We start from the raw sequence: 15878 nt of genomic DNA on the forward strand, positions 1-15878 counted from the left end.
CACAAAATACCCACACCCCTCAAACTTCAGTAGCCTCTGTTAATTTCCAACCCACGAGTTACCAGACTCGGGCAAACCCGAGCTCGACTCGTTTCAATGGGGAGGTCAGGCATCTAAATGATCGAGAAATTCAAGAGATAAAGGCGAAGGGTCTGTGCTTTAGGTGCGACGGGAGGTGGACTGGACCCACGCACGTTTGCTCCGCCAAGGGGCTTAGTATTTTACTGGTGGAGGACGACGAGGAGGAAGCCGGGGAGTTGTTGGCCTTAGAAACTCCGGTGTGTGAGGAAGAACAAGCTTCGACCAGCGTTTCTATGTGCTCAATTGTGGGGTTGACTAACCCGAAAACGATGAAGCTCACAGGAGAGATTAAAGGGAAGCCGGAGGTGGAGATGATCGTCCTCGGCGCTACCCATAACTTTATTTTGCTCAGAGCGGTGGAGGAGTTGAAAGTTCCGTTGACCGGAGAAAGCAGCTTCGGAGTATCCTTGGGGAACGGGGAAACCATTAAAGGCCAAGGTTGGTGTTAAGCTGAAGATTAATGAGATGCTGACCATTGAAGAGGAGTTCCTCCCTCTTCAACTGGGAATTCCGATGTGATACTTGGCATACAGTGGCCGCAGAAGCTTGGTCCGGTGATGACCAACTGCAAACTCCAAGAGATGAGCTTCATGGAGGGGGAAAAAACGATCACAATCAAGGGGGATCCTAGTTTGATTCGTACAAGGATCACATTAAAGGCAATGGTCGGAACTTTAAGGAAAGAAAAGGAAGGGCTGTTGGTAGAGATAAATCAACTTGAGAGTAAGGATGAGCAATTGAGCAGTGAGATTCCGAGTTTTTTATTGGGGTTATTGGAGGATTGAGAGGGCACGAGCACAGCATTGTACTCAAAGAGGGAAGCAACCAGTAAGTGTACGGCCCTATCGATATCCGTAGTTTCAGAAGGACGAAATCGAAAGGTTGATTGGGGAAATGTTATCGGCAGGAATTATACGGCCCTCTACGAGCCCGTTCTCTAGCCCGATTCTTCTAGTCAAAAAGAAGGACGGGTCCTGGCGTTTTTGTGTAGATTATAGAGCCCTAAACAAAGAGACCGTCTCGGATAAATACCCCATACCGGTGATCGATGAATTGTTAGATGAGTTGCACGGAGCCCGGATATTCTCTAAACTCGAACTCAAGGCGGGTTATCATCAAATCTTGGTGAGGCCGGAAAACACCCACAAAACCGCGTTCCGGACACACGAGGGCCATTACGAATTCTTAGTAATGCCCTTCGATTTAACGAACGCGCCGGCCACGTTCCAATCCTTAATGAACGATGTCTTTCGCCCCTACTTGCGCAAGTTCGTACTTGTGTTTTTCGATGACATACTAGTATACTCGGCTAGTAAGGAGGAGCACGCTGAGCATTTGAAACAAGTTTTGGACACTTTGAAAGCACACACTTTATTTGCCAATATGAAAAAATGTGAATTTGGGAAGGAGGTAGTAGCTTACTTGGGCCACATTATTTCCAAGGAGGGGGTGGCTGTTGATCAAGACAAGGTTAAGGCCATGACTAATAGGCCCACTCCCAAGTCCTTAAGGGACTTAAGAGGCTTCTTGGGCCATCGAAAATTCATATGCCATTATGCCCACATTGCACATCGGGTGGTCCGGGGAAGCCGAGAGTGCTATGACTTCAGCCCCTGTTTTAGTGATGCCGGACTTCAGGAAGCCGTTTGTGGTGGAGTCCGATACCTCCGGCTATAGCCTTGGGGCGGTGTTGATGCAGGAGGGGAGGCCGGTGGCATATTTTAGCAAGGTTCTTGGTCCCTGGGGAAGGTGCAAATCAATTTATGAGAAGGAATTGATGGCGGTTTGTCTAGCCGTACAAAAATGGAAGCACTACCTCTTAGGGAGGAGATTCATAGTCCGGAGTGACCAACAAAGTTTGAGGTACATTGCTCAACAACGAGAGGTGGGTACGGAGTACCAAAAGTGGGTGAGGAAACTGATTGGGTTCGACTTTGAATTACAATACAAACCCGGGGTGGCAAATAGAGTAGCTGACGCTTTATCTAGAAGAGGGGAAGACGCGGCAGGGGCGGAATTGGAAGCCATTGTGACAGTGCAGGGGATGAATTGGGAGGAATTGATACAGGAAATTCGTGAGGACCAAGGGTTGCAAAAATTAAAAGAAGAGACAGGAGGGGAGAGAGTAGTCTGGGTTACACCGTGGAAGATGGGCAGCTGCTCTACATGGGGCGGTTAGTAATTCCACGAAACTCCAGGTGGAAGGCAGCCCTATTGAGGGCATACCACGATTCACCCGAGGGTGGCCATACCGGAGACACCAAGACCTATTTGAGAATGGCAGGAGAGTGGTTCTGGCTGGTATGCGTAGGGACGTGGCAGAGTGTTCGGAATTGCGAGGTATGTCAGAAAAACAAACATTCTCAGCAATCTCCGGCGGGTCTATTACAACCTCTCCCCATTCCCGAGAGAATTTGGGAAGATATTTCCATGGATTTTATCGAGGGGTTACCGAAGTCAAAGGGGGTGGATACGATCTTGGTGGTGGTAGATAGGCTGTCGAAATATGCCCACTTCATAGGGTTGAAACACCCTTTTACAGCTTATGTTGTGGCCAAAGTTTTTGTGAGGGAAATTGTGCGATTACATGGTATTCCCAATAGCATTGTGACGGATAGAGATCGGATTTTTGTGAGTAAATTCTGGCGCGAGCTATTCCGTTTGCAAAGGACTGACCTGAAGAAGAGTACCTCGTATCATCAGACGGCCAAACGGAGGTGGTTAACAACCTAGGGCATGGGCTGTTTGGTTGCCCTGGCAGGATACTCTTATAATACCACAAATCATGTCTCCACTCAAGTGTCTCCGTTTAAGGTGGTGTATGGGCGAGACCCTCCGACAATTATGAGGGTGGGGTTAGGCCAAACAACTGTGGATACTGTGGAAGAGTTGCTGCAAGAGAGAGATGTGATGTTGGATGAACTCAAGCTGAATCTCACTCGTGCACAACAAAAATCATGTAGACAAATTCTGATTTGAGACGGAGAGAAGTTGAATTTCAAGTGGGGGATATGGTATTTGTCAACCTCCAACCTTATAGGCAGCGTTCCCTTGCACGGAGGCCCTATGAGAAGTTGGCCGCGCGCTTATATGGTCCCTTTGATATGGTTCAAAGGATAGGGAAGGTGGCGTACAAGTTAGCTCTACCCCAGCAGTGTAAGCTTCATCCGGTGTTTCATGTGTCTCAACTCAAGCGAGCCGTGGGAAACCACTTCAGCAGCCCGAGCATTCCTGATTAGATGAACCCCGAACTGGAGTTGGTAGTAGAACCAGGGGAAGTACTTGACAGCAGGCCTAAGCTGGGAGGACGAGAGGGGTATGATGTCCTCGTTCAATGACAGGGACTGCCAGCTTTTGAGGCAACTTGGGAGGATGCCGCAGCAATCCAAGCCCAGTTTCCAGCTTTCCACCTTGAGGACAAGGTGGCGCTTTTGGGGGGGAGTATTGCAACGAACCCACAACGCCCACCCATTACCGTGACTTACAGAAGGAGACACAAGCAACAGCAGCAGGACAACACCCACAACTCTCAACTACTTGCTCAAGCAGCAGCACTAAAGTTGCAGGAGACAAACTTGGCAGATTTGGCTTATTAGCATTAGTTACTGTGGTAAATTGGAATGGAGACAAGAAGTAGTAAAATTAGCAATTAAGGCTTTTGCCAACTATTGTAATGTAGTGGTAGTATAAATAGTAGTTGTCCCTAAGTTAGAAGGCATTCAGAAAATATTTGTATTGACATATGAGAGTCATAGCCTAAAGCCATGTTTATTTCACGCAAGCCTTGAGCTAAATCGAATACAACCTTCCGACCACATTCATCTTGTGTTGTGTGCACCACCAGTCCGTTGCAGTTGAGTACAACCAGAGTTCTCAGAATTCCTAAACAAATGGAGTTTGATCTCTACTATATAATCAATGGACATAACTTACCAAAAGTAACTACCACAAAATTCCCAATTTAAGGTGACAACATTGGAGTTACAAACTCAAGCCTCCTAGTTATCAATAATTATCCCATAAGTCTTGCAACCTTTTGGATTTATAACCACAAAGTCCACAATGTTGGTAAGCCAGACGGGACAGCCTATCAGGTGAAAAACAGGACTAAAATTTCTTGAACGATTGCAACACGACTTGTCGACTTCAACTTTTGGGATCTTTAAATCAAGGCTCACATCTTACACCCATCTTGTTAAATACAATCCCAGGTATCTTAATTCTAAAACAAGCACAATAGGACAAGATGCTGTAGAGACAATATTGAATAAGCACATAGAAAGACCACTGGATGAAAACTAAAGCTTCTATCATCTGACTAATAATAAAGAGTCTACTATGACATCAATAAACACACTTATGTAGAGGAGCACTAGAATATGTTGGAAGATATGCTGAATCTAAGAACCTATCAAAGAGAAGTATCTCACACATAACCAAAAAAGAAGAGTATGCATTTAGAGCTAGGTTGTTGGGTTGGTACTTGATACTACTGAATCATAGATTCCACATCACTGCACATGAAAATAAAATTATGGATGAAAAATATAGAAAGACCTCTGGATGAAAACTAAAGCTTCTATCATCTGACTATAATAATAAAGAGTCTACTATGACATCAATAAACACACAATGTAGGGGAGCACTAGAATATGTTGGAAGATATGCTGAATCTAAGAACCTATCAAAGAGAAGTATCTATCACACATAACCAAAAAAGGAGTAAGCATTTAGAGCTAGGTTGTTGGGTTGGTACTTGATACTACTGAATCATAGATTCCACATAACTGCACGTGAAAATAAAATTATGGATGAAAATAATGTCATGATAACAAGCACAGAATCCACATCCACATTACAAAGGAGTTCGTTTATCAGGCCAGGATCTAGCTAGGATTATGTATAAGGAAGAAAGTACCTGTTGCCAATGTGTTGGTGGACCCTCAGGGGCAGTAGATAAAACAAGTGCTTCACTAGGATTTGTAGATCTCTTTCTATGTCCGTCATTTTCACAGTTATTGTTGGTAGTATTATCATTGGAGGAAGCACCATTGTTGGTTGGCAAATTGGCAGGTCCACCAAATTCAACGTCAAACCAGAATGCAAACCCGTGAAGTGGAGCTGAATTCATAAAAATGTAACAGAAGACACGAGTTATAGCTCAGCTGCTCACAACTCACAATTTGAAATGCCACACATATTAAATCAGAATTAAAGTAACTTTTGGAATCATTATAACCATTATTCCCTATTAGTGATCTACAAAGATGTAAAGAAGAAGCAGAAACACATTTCATGCCTTAATTGCCCTCAGCCTATTACTTGTACCCTAGTATGCGGAATCAAGGAGCTACGTTGTCAATCAGCCTCAAGGGTATCCCATAAAATGAAATAGAAGCTGTAACTGTGAGTATAACCTAGATTGCACAGAAACGGATACGGGTACAAAAACGGGTACGGATACGGGTACGAAAAACGGCAAAATAGAAATTCTAAAAAAACGGGTACGGCGAGGATACGGCAAAAAAAAAATCAGAAAAATTAAAATTCAGAAAAATGTTTATAAAAAACCAACTGATTTTTTTTTTTTACATGCAATGTTTTTAAATTCTACTAAGTACGAATCGGAATAATACAGTAGATAAGTAAGACTAAAAAAAAAAATTTAAAAAAAGGAGAGTGAAAAAAGTTAGAGAATTAAAGCTAATTAACCCCTGTTTTTTTAATTACAATTACAACTACTTTACGGCCCTGTTCTTTTGAGCTTCTGGCAAGGCAGAGCAGATTTCAAGATAGCATAGCACAGCTGAGCAGATTTCAACATTATTATTAATACTATTATTAATGTTATTATTATTAATGTTGTTGTTGTTGTTGTTGTTATTATTATTATTATTATTATTATTATTATTATTATTATTATTAAAACCTACAAATTCAATCAATTTACAAGAAATTGGTAGGGAGCCGAGATACAATCTGGGCCCCCACCCCGAACCTACTGAAGATGTGACCGGCTGCAGGAGCACCAATATCTATTATTATTAATTATTGGTCGTCCTATGCACCAATATCTTTTTTTTTTTAATTCTTAAATTGTATGGAAAGATTTGAAAAATAATTCAACTCAATGAACTAACAATCAATACCCACATACATATAATGTTTCTACACATTGTGATTCTAATATCAAATGTTTATAAAATAAATTGTTATTATTATTATTTATTTTTTTGAAAGAATTGTTATAATTATTAAAAATTATTAATTAATAATATTATTAAATATTAATTCTTAATAGTTTGATTTATTAAATATTAATAATGATAACTATTATTATTAATTATTATTATGATTAATAAATATTAATTATTTTTAATATTAATAATTATTAAAATTATTTTTAATATTAATAATTATTATAATTATTCAAAATAATAAATTATTATCATCAATACAATATTAATTATTATTATTACTGAATATTAATTATTATTATTATTGAATATTAATTATTATTATTATTGTTATTATTAATTATTATTTGAGAATAGAGCAGAGCACAGCAAATCTGCTTTTGAGCACAACAGAGCAGATCAGGAGCAGAGCGTGATGAGCTCAGCAGCTCTAAAGAACGGAGCCAACCTTTTACCAATTGAAATGTTAGAGAAAAAAAAAAAAAAAACCATCTTCTTCCTAATCTCTCGAAGGTTCAGAAATGGCTGCTTGTAGATCGCCAACCACTAGTGTCATCTGCAATTGGTCGCCTCCAAGGAATCGTGGGGCGCAATATTGTAGGTGGCTTCTTCAATTTTTAGGGTTTTCAAGAAATCAAAACTAGGTAAGTAAAATTGGGGTGTTTTAAAAAAAAAAAGTGGGTTGGGCTTCTATTGGGGTCGTCGGAAATGGAGGTGATCCGTCCCCGTCCCCGAAACGTTTCTGAAGGTGCTCCAAGCCGTCCCCAAATTTTCTCCCCGTACCACTTTTCAAGGGTACGCCTTGGGGACGTATCCGGGCCGTACCCGTACCGCACCCGTCCCCGGTACGGAAAACGGCATGAGGTTGGCGTACCCGTGCATCATTGAGTATAACCACCATAATCTACACTATACACTCAAGCAACGTGAAGTGTTCAACAACAAACTATAATAGACTCATCATAAATCCATTAATATTTCTTTTATTATTTTTTTTTTATTGGAGGGGGCTGGGGGTAAATATCATTTCTTCAACTTCAATAATACACTTTTTTTACCTGGAAGCCCATGACTGGTACTAGCCTTGTGAAATAGATCACTTCACAAATTTTATAATATCTAAATTTAACAAATAGACAAGATATGATCTTATAGAATTGGGTAATGCAATGATTGGGGAAAAAAAAAAAAAAAAAAAAAAAAAAAAACAACCAATGCTTACCTCGCATCATAGACTGCAATTTAAACTTTGCCTCAACAGTTTCTAATTCTGTCAATGTAGTGGTATAGCAATCTACATGCTTTACCTGTATATAAAAAGCTGATCAGCCATAGGTACTAGATAATACACCACGATAAAGAAATTTCAGCTATCCAAAGAACTGATACATATGAATTAAAATTTTCAAGTTCACAAGAAAATTGCATTTAAGTTATAAATATAGGTAATGTTATTTCACAAGTACATAACAAATGTTCTTGAGTCACACATAGTGGCACAGTCACCAAACTGACCTAAGGCAGAGCTTGAAATCTTGGATGGATGGCACAAAAGTAAAGCCTCGCTAGGTTGCACAAAGCGGATACAGGGACAAAAACGGGTACGGATACGGGGACGGGAAACGGCAAAATCAAATTTCAAAAAACGGGTACGGCAAAAAAAATCAGAAATATATAATACATTAAAGGTTTTTTTTAAAAAATCCACACAGTAGAAATAAAAAAATTAAAAAAAATAAAAAATAAAAAAAAATAAAAAATAAAAAAAAAACCACTTATGTAATAATCACATGATAATAATAATCATTTAAAACAAAAACAAAGCACAAACCTACAGTGATTTGAAAGAAAAAAGAAAACAAAAATCAAATGATCATATAATCATAAAAAAGAAAACATAAACATAAAAAAAATAAATAAATAAATAAAAATAAAAAAATAAAAAAAAATAAAAAAACAAACAAACAAACAAACAAACTGATTTACTGCTAAAGTCAAAGAGAGAGAAAATGAGCAAGTAGAACAGTAGGTAGAAGGTAGAGTAAATTGAAGTTTCGCCGGTCGTGTAATAGACTAACCTATGGGAGGTAGTATGGGTATTTTATTAATATTAGTTTGCTAGGTTAATAATCCTTGGTATAAATAGGTAGAGAGGGTAGAAGGAAGGAAGGAGAATTTTGGAGTAGTTTCTTAGGAGAGTTGTGACCTAAAGTCACTATTGGAGCTTTGTAGGCTAAACCTACTATTATGGTTTGTAAAACCATTAATTTGTTTAATCAAATTTCTGAGTTTTCCCCTTCGTTGTACTGTTATTACATTGAGTAATATCAGTTTATTACAGGTCGCGGGTGTCAGGGTGGGTCGCAAGTGGTCGCCGGCAAGGAATAGTGGGTTGCAGCAGGTGGTCGCCTCCTAATCTCCAAGGAATCTTGGCTTCTCAATTTCTAGGGCTTTTGAAAAATCAACCTGATGCAAGTAAATTTGGGGGTTTGTTAAAAAATGGGCTGGGTTTGTATTGGGGACGTCAGAATAGAAGAGAATTCATCCCTGAAACGTTTCTGGAGCTGCTCACAGCCGTCCCCGAGGGTACGCCATGGGATAGTATCTGGGCCGTACCCGTCCCCGGTACGGGAAACAGCTGCACTTCGGCGTATCCATGCATCACACAGGGGCCTAGTCAACACTTACAGATTTCCCCTAGTTCTATTTCCATCAATTTTTTTTAGTCCCTCTATCGTTTTAAGTGTTACACACTTACACTTCCATTTTTGGCAAACAACTACATTTTAATATAATATCTCTTTTCTCATGGCCCCCACTCAAACCCACTGCTACTTTTTTTTTTAATAATTATTTCCTTCCATCTCACATCCCTTATCTTTCAATAAAATATTAACACACTATCTTATTCTATAATTTTTTTTTTTTTAACCAAAACTGCCCTACTTACCTCTTATTATATTAGAGTCAATTTAATTGCCTAAAACTATGTACCGGTCAAAGTGTAACACTTAAAAAGAAAAGGAGGGAGTAGTGTCATACAACTTGAAGCATTGGGCATTCAGATTAAGAGTAGGATCACACAGCATCCTCCCTAGTCAGTCATCCCTTTGACCCGATGATACTATAAAAACACTACTAAAGCCCATAGCATATGTGCCTTTTCATAACATATTTCTGTTACATCTTTCTGACATTTTTGCTTCAGTGCATTTTCATCTCCAAATGATTCCAATATAAGATGCAATTTTACCACTAGATGTTTTAGATTTTTATTTTTTTTCCTGAAGTAATTGTTTTGATCCACAACATGTCATTACTATGTCTCCTAATTTGTTAAACATTGCTGTATGTCTACCTCACTTTCCCATCTCTGTTCTGCATATTAGTAAATTTCTCACAGAAGAGGCACGTCTTAACCTTATAAGGAAGAATTTTGCTATCCTCTGGCTTATGTAAAGTTTTTGCCACAACCAATGGTTTTATCAATTTGTTTAGATCTTACAAGCAAACATTCCAAAATCATTTTCAAGGAGCTAAAGAAAAGGAAACATTACTTGAACATGCATAAATTCAAAAAACAAAACCTCTCAATAGGAAGAGCATTTTGACAAAAATGCAATCAAACACTTTACATGTGGCTCAGAGATAACCAAAGCATAGGAATGCCACTCGAGAAGATGAATTCAGAGAAAAACAAATCTCAAAAAGTAGAAACATAATAACAAGTTAACCTATAAATGTATTGAAAATGAACATTAATAAAATAAACCACTTGCTCGAACCCTAGATACTCGTCACTCAACTATAATTAGATTTGAAAACAAAAACTAAAATGAGGTGACTTGGGGAAGAAAGGACTCACCATGTGGGGCCAAGTCAAGACATTCTCACCCGATATAGTCTCCACACTTGGCTCTTCAAATGCACACTGTTTAGCAAGTGGCACCATAGCAGACACTAGTGACAAAAAAAAAAAGAAAATTCATCAAATTGAAAAGCCTAGCAAAAAAGGGGTAGTACAAACAATGACTAATAGTTTACTAAAATCTGCTCTTTCACAGTGATCGAATTGAGATAAATGATCAGACAAGATTATTCCTCTTTTATATAGCTTGCAACATAGCTACCAATGTATGTCATCTTGACTTTGCATATAAAGCCATTAGATTATGCATAAAGTTGGTGCATGTTATGATCATAGCTTTAGATTAGTAAATTTACAGGATAAATAAATTTAGTACAGCAAGATGTTTAATAAAAGATTCACAAATAACCTAGTAGCAGAAAACAAAATGTGAGATTCTCGAAAAAGAGTGAAGGATTCTCCATGTGATAAAGACATGGAACTATGGAAGGAACCAAACAATACCAAACAAATTATGCATGTGTGGAGAATGTTGCAGCAACCTTTCTGTACTTTGTAGTTGATCTTACAACTTTACAAAAAGAATGACCTCCCTCAGAAAGAGTAGAAGATAAAAGATGTTGAGACATAATGAGGAGAGAACAGGGCTTTTTCAATATCTCAAAGGAATTGGCACCTCAATAATTGCAAAACTATCCTGACCTTATAAATTAGATAATATACATTACTTTTAAAAATTCTGATGATTTATAGTCAGCAATCTTCCTCATTGCAGTTCAAACAAGGGATACAGAGCAAGTTACGAGAAATTTATTCAAGGGAAAAGCAAACAACCAGTATGGACATAATCCAGAGAAAACATTAAAACTAAATAAATTTGTCAATGGACATGCAATAGTTCATACTTACTATCAATTCCGTATACATTACGCCAAAAATCAATGCTCTGGGAATATCGATCGGGATTTGTAACAGGTGCCATATATAGCTGCAGATAAACCAGTGAAATGCAGATGTTATATACAGTCGTACAAGATGCATTAATTAGTAATTAAAAAAAAATAAGCACAGAAAAGAGCATACAGTTGCATGTGAAGGAAGAATAAGACCTCCAGGCTTCAGCCAACGATCTCGAGCAGTAATCACGCTTCCAAGCATGCTCTACAGAAATAAAAAAGACTAAAGGTTCAATGACAGCGAAATAAAATTTGAAACCTCAGGCTGCAACATCAGAAATGAGCAATCTCAATACTGAGAATATTATAACTGTGACACACATGTTTGAATCTTAACCTCATATAGAAGCATGTACCCCATCCATTCTGATATTATAATATCAACCTCTTCATCAATCTCCACGTCCTGCAGTAATACAAGAAATAAGGTAATACATGATAGATACAATAGTTGGCAAAGCTGTAAAGACTAAAAGAACTACAGACAAGTATTTGAAATGTTCAAATCAGGATATTTAACAAAACTAATAAAAACAAGTTATTTAAACTTTACTAATAAGTCAGGCAGGAAGACAATCTGCAAATTTAATCGTTGTTTCAAATTTGGAAATCAGATTAGAGCGAATAATGGCAGTCAGACATTGACAAAGATCATCAAACAGGCTGGCCATACACAACAATATTTCCCATACAGTGAGATGTCATTGGTAAGTAAATCAACACAGGATAGACTAACAACATAGCAAATGTCGAAACAAATACTTCTGGTATGATTTCGAATACAGCATTTAAAAATGGATAAAAATCATTGGAGTTCTCATAAGCAATTTTTTTTCCTTCTTAATTTCCAACCCAGAAATTCCTGCAAACTGAAAGTTGTAGCATTTATTAATTTTCTCAGTGTCTTTGGACTCTGATCTCTTCAATCACAACAATAAAGGGTTGGAAGGTAGAAAATTCCGGTGTCTTTTAACGCAGTTCAGATCATAGGCACAACAGACAAAAATATCTATCCTTCTAATAATTTGAAACAAAGCCTTTTACAGAAAGATATTGTTGCTATAAATGTCAGGTACAGATTTCAGCTTCAAATACAGTAACCAATGGAAGATTGCTATTATAGAAAAGTAGAATAGTTGAAAACTCGAGACACGGTAATTGCTATTGTGTTTCCAATACTCTGTTTGTCCTGGTTCTAAGTTACATATTAAGAAATGCTTCAGAAGACACATGAATTCCAGAACAATACTTCAGAAGGAATGCTTTTCTTTCAGTATATCAGTGCTTGGGGTTTGAAACAAAATACACATGGGAAAGAGTTGTCTTTTCTTATTTTTCTAAGGGCTCATGCATCTACATGGCTACACCTTTCCCTTTTTTCACCATATACTATTAGATTTAAGTTTGAAAATCAAATTCCTCTGTAATTAACTGACACAGATTACATGAATATATCGGCTTCTGGTGAGTAAAAAAAAAAGACACCTTGCCCAAAAATATGTGAGAGGACACTCAATGATAAGCAGGGACAAACAGAAATCACTGGTTGGATTAAAGCTCATAAATCTTGCTCTTCCAATGAATCCTAAAACTTGTTGTTGAGGTGTTGCTGTCATCGGTTTCTTACAATTGAAATAATACTTGTACAAGAGTTGAATTGAGCCCAAGTTTCCCGAATGAAATGCAAATTATGCAACAAGTAAACTTTCAAGATCTAGAAAAGCATAATCACTCAGAAGAAAAGTTCTATCATATTACATAGCCAGACCTTTGTGGTTTAACCAGATAATGAAAATGTTTGTTTCAGAGTCATACCTCCACTCGTCCATGCAATACTTTAACAATATCAGATAGATTATTTGCATTGACGACTTCATTTGCCTGTTAGAAATGCAACAATTGTGAGGAGGTGCTTGAAATATTTTAAGGAAAAAAAAAGTTTACACACATATATATATTGTGACAGAAGAAGAAAGAGCTACCAACAGGAGCAGACCTTGGGGGTGTTGTTGGGTAGGGTGGGTTGGGGTGGGGAGTTTTATGACCTAAACAAAATATAATTCCTCTGAATCGTTATAATTGCAACAATTTGACTTCCATTTTTTTTTTTTTTAATCCAATTTTGACCACAAATTTCACTAACATTAAGAATATGTTATTATGTAAATGCTGTTGAACAAGTATCAACGTATATTAAAGATATAAATTGTTAGAGATGTGCAGTAGCAAACATGAAAGTCAAACTATTGCAATTTCTAAGGAAATTGAGAAGTCAAAAGCATTGATGGATACTTCAAGTGGCTTGTCAAACTAATAGTGATGATACTACAACCTTAAAGTCATCAAAAGCAACTTGGCACTTCTCAAACCATTCCTATTTCTAGCATTTCTTTCAACATGTACTAGCAGCGATACCATTTTAGAATACAGCTTGATGGATGTGCTGTAGTTGGCTATGGCTAAGGAAAAATGAAACTCTGAAACAAAATTGAATGCCTTGTAATAAAAGAATGCCATGACATTGGTTTCATCCATTTGACATGCCTTCACTGATTATACTTGTCAATAATATTAGGTTCCTAACATAATCATTTAGGCATTTTGAGTACATAACAATGTCATGTGAATAATAATACACAACAAAATGAAATAATTAAAACGTATGTCATTGATTAAAATATAAAAAGAGCACTCCAAATACAATTACAATATTTAGTGACATACATCTTCTAAGGCTAATCCCCTTTCACATAAATACAGTTTCAAAAAAGTAAACCCTTGGTAGAGTTTTATCAACCTCAGATGGAATTCATTACCTCCAACAATGCAGCAATGTCTTGTAATCTCCTCTTCTTAAACTGGTATGTTCAAGGATACACGTTTTACTTTCATATTCAGCTAAATATATTATAAGCCCACATAACAACAGAGAAGCCAAAAGGTTGGCATTTGGGTTATGTTATTGTTGCTACAGCCTACAAAGGCATTGGTTGGTTCAAACGTAAGATACTTGGACTTGGAAATGGGTGTCGGACTTAGTTGGATATTGTACATATAAGATACACTATATGGATGATCCGAGAGTAATGAGAAAAAAAGTTCCAGACTAAAACCAAAAACAAAAGATAGAGAAACACTTACATAATTAAGCTGACTATGCAACAATAGGTAAGGGGAAATAAAGAAGAATAGTTGTTGGGTCACGACTCACTTCAAAATGAGAATAATACATGAATAAAAAAGGAATGGAAACAAGGGACAAAGAGAGAGAAGAAGAAATTTAAATGACAGCACATGACCCTATAAAGAGGGTGTTAAACTGTGACTCGAAATCTAGTAGGGCTGCCTTTGAACGCTTATATCTCTCAAACTACAACTGATTTTGAGGTGATTCAAGTTGGAGGTGATTCAAGTTGGAGGTGATAGCTTGGTTCAAGAGTTTTACAACGATAGGTCATATGCCCAATTCCGATAAGAAACAAGAAAGTTATGACCGTTTTACGAAAACCTGACGAAGCCGGAGATTTGCAACGAAAGCTATAGCTCTATGCGAGTGAGCTATAGCTCGGCCCTATGAGGACTTGCGGCAGGCATGAACTAGCTACCGAGCTATAGCTCGGTAGTTAGGTTATTCTAGGATAATTGATGGAATATTTCCTAAAATTATATCTTTTCTATGACGGCTATTTGAGTATACTTATGGAACAATCTTAAGGTTTTATTAGGGTTTCCTTGTGTTATAAAAGGACCCTTTAGTTGATCTTTTAAATCATACCTTTTTGAGCCATTAGATTTAGGACTCCTTGCATTATTCTCTTGTTTCTTTCTCCATCATAGTGAAGAAGCTCTCGAATCCCCACCCGTGGATATAGGTCTATTTTGACCGAACCACGTAAATCCTTGTGTTCTTTGTTTATCTTCTTTATTGCTTGTCTAAATTCTTATTTTTCATTGATTTGTTCCGCATTAATCAAACACAATTACACCCTTATTTCCTAACATAGGGCAAATAGGACATCTAATTACATCTAGATTTTTTTTTTGGTGTTTAGGGAGCCATAAGGGCAGGGATCTCTAGGAAGCGAGAGGGGAGCTCTAACCACTTGAGTTATCCTTCACTCTCCCAAATTACATCTAGATATTAGAATCTCAAACTTCAAGAAGTCTGACAAGCATATTGATTTCCCTTCTCACAAGAAACCTCTCTTCAATAAATATGTTACATTTGAGAAGATATAAAAAATAAAATATAAAAAAAAAAAGGGGTTATTCTTTCAAACATAAAGTCCAACAAACAAATTAAAAGGTCTCATAACTAGATAGTCTTGATGTCTCATATGAGATGAGAAAAGGTTATCTAGGTTTTGCAAAGTCCAAACTTCAATAAATTTAACAAGAAAATTGAGAAGTCTAAGGTCTAAGAAGAAAGCCCTCTTCCATTAAAATGTTCCATTTTGTTTCTTTGATAATTTATCTCATTATTTGTACTCTACTATAAAGGAAAAGACGGTTTCAGGAATAATTATGACAAAGGGGCCTATGTTTCCTAAACAAAGGCACGTCTACGGTCTATGGATCCAATTGTCTAATATAAAATTTCTTAACTTTTCATTGTGGCAAAGCATAAATCCTCAAAAAAAAAAAAAAAAAATAATAATAATAAGTAAAATAAAAACCACACACATACATACAAAAGGCAATGTATAAAAAAGCTCAAGGCGCGCTGAGGCGATAAGGGATATGCAGCGCCTCAGTGCGCCTCGTTGAAGTGAGGCA

General features: G+C 37.3%; 1 protein-coding gene across 2 annotated transcripts in view; it reads right to left on the bottom strand.

Moving 5' to 3' along the window:
• LOC145558166 (putative protein arginine N-methyltransferase 6) overlaps positions 1-15878 on the bottom strand; it is a 29204-nt gene that overhangs the window by 6717 nt on the left and 6609 nt on the right. The window contains exons 5-12 of one of the 2 annotated variants that reach the window (XM_081619313.1): positions 13919-13960; positions 12918-12983; positions 11440-11508; positions 11230-11307; positions 11056-11134; positions 10144-10238; positions 7501-7585; positions 5000-5202 (exon numbers count right to left, since the gene is read on the bottom strand). In XM_081619313.1, coding sequence (XP_081475439.1) covers positions 5000-5202; positions 7501-7585; positions 10144-10238; positions 11056-11134; positions 11230-11307; positions 11440-11508; positions 12918-12983; positions 13919-13960 — 717 coding nt within the window. The remainder of the gene's footprint in view (positions 1-4999; positions 5203-7500; positions 7586-10143; positions 10239-11055; positions 11135-11229; positions 11308-11439; positions 11509-12917; positions 12984-13918; positions 13961-15878) is intronic. The other variant, XM_081619314.1, reaches the window with a different exon arrangement.

The sequence above is a fragment of the Chenopodium album genome, chromosome 9, assembly GCF_948465745.1.
Source record: "Chenopodium album chromosome 9, dcCheAlbu1.1, whole genome shotgun sequence".
Classification (NCBI taxonomy): Eukaryota; Viridiplantae; Streptophyta; class Magnoliopsida; order Caryophyllales; family Amaranthaceae; genus Chenopodium; species Chenopodium album.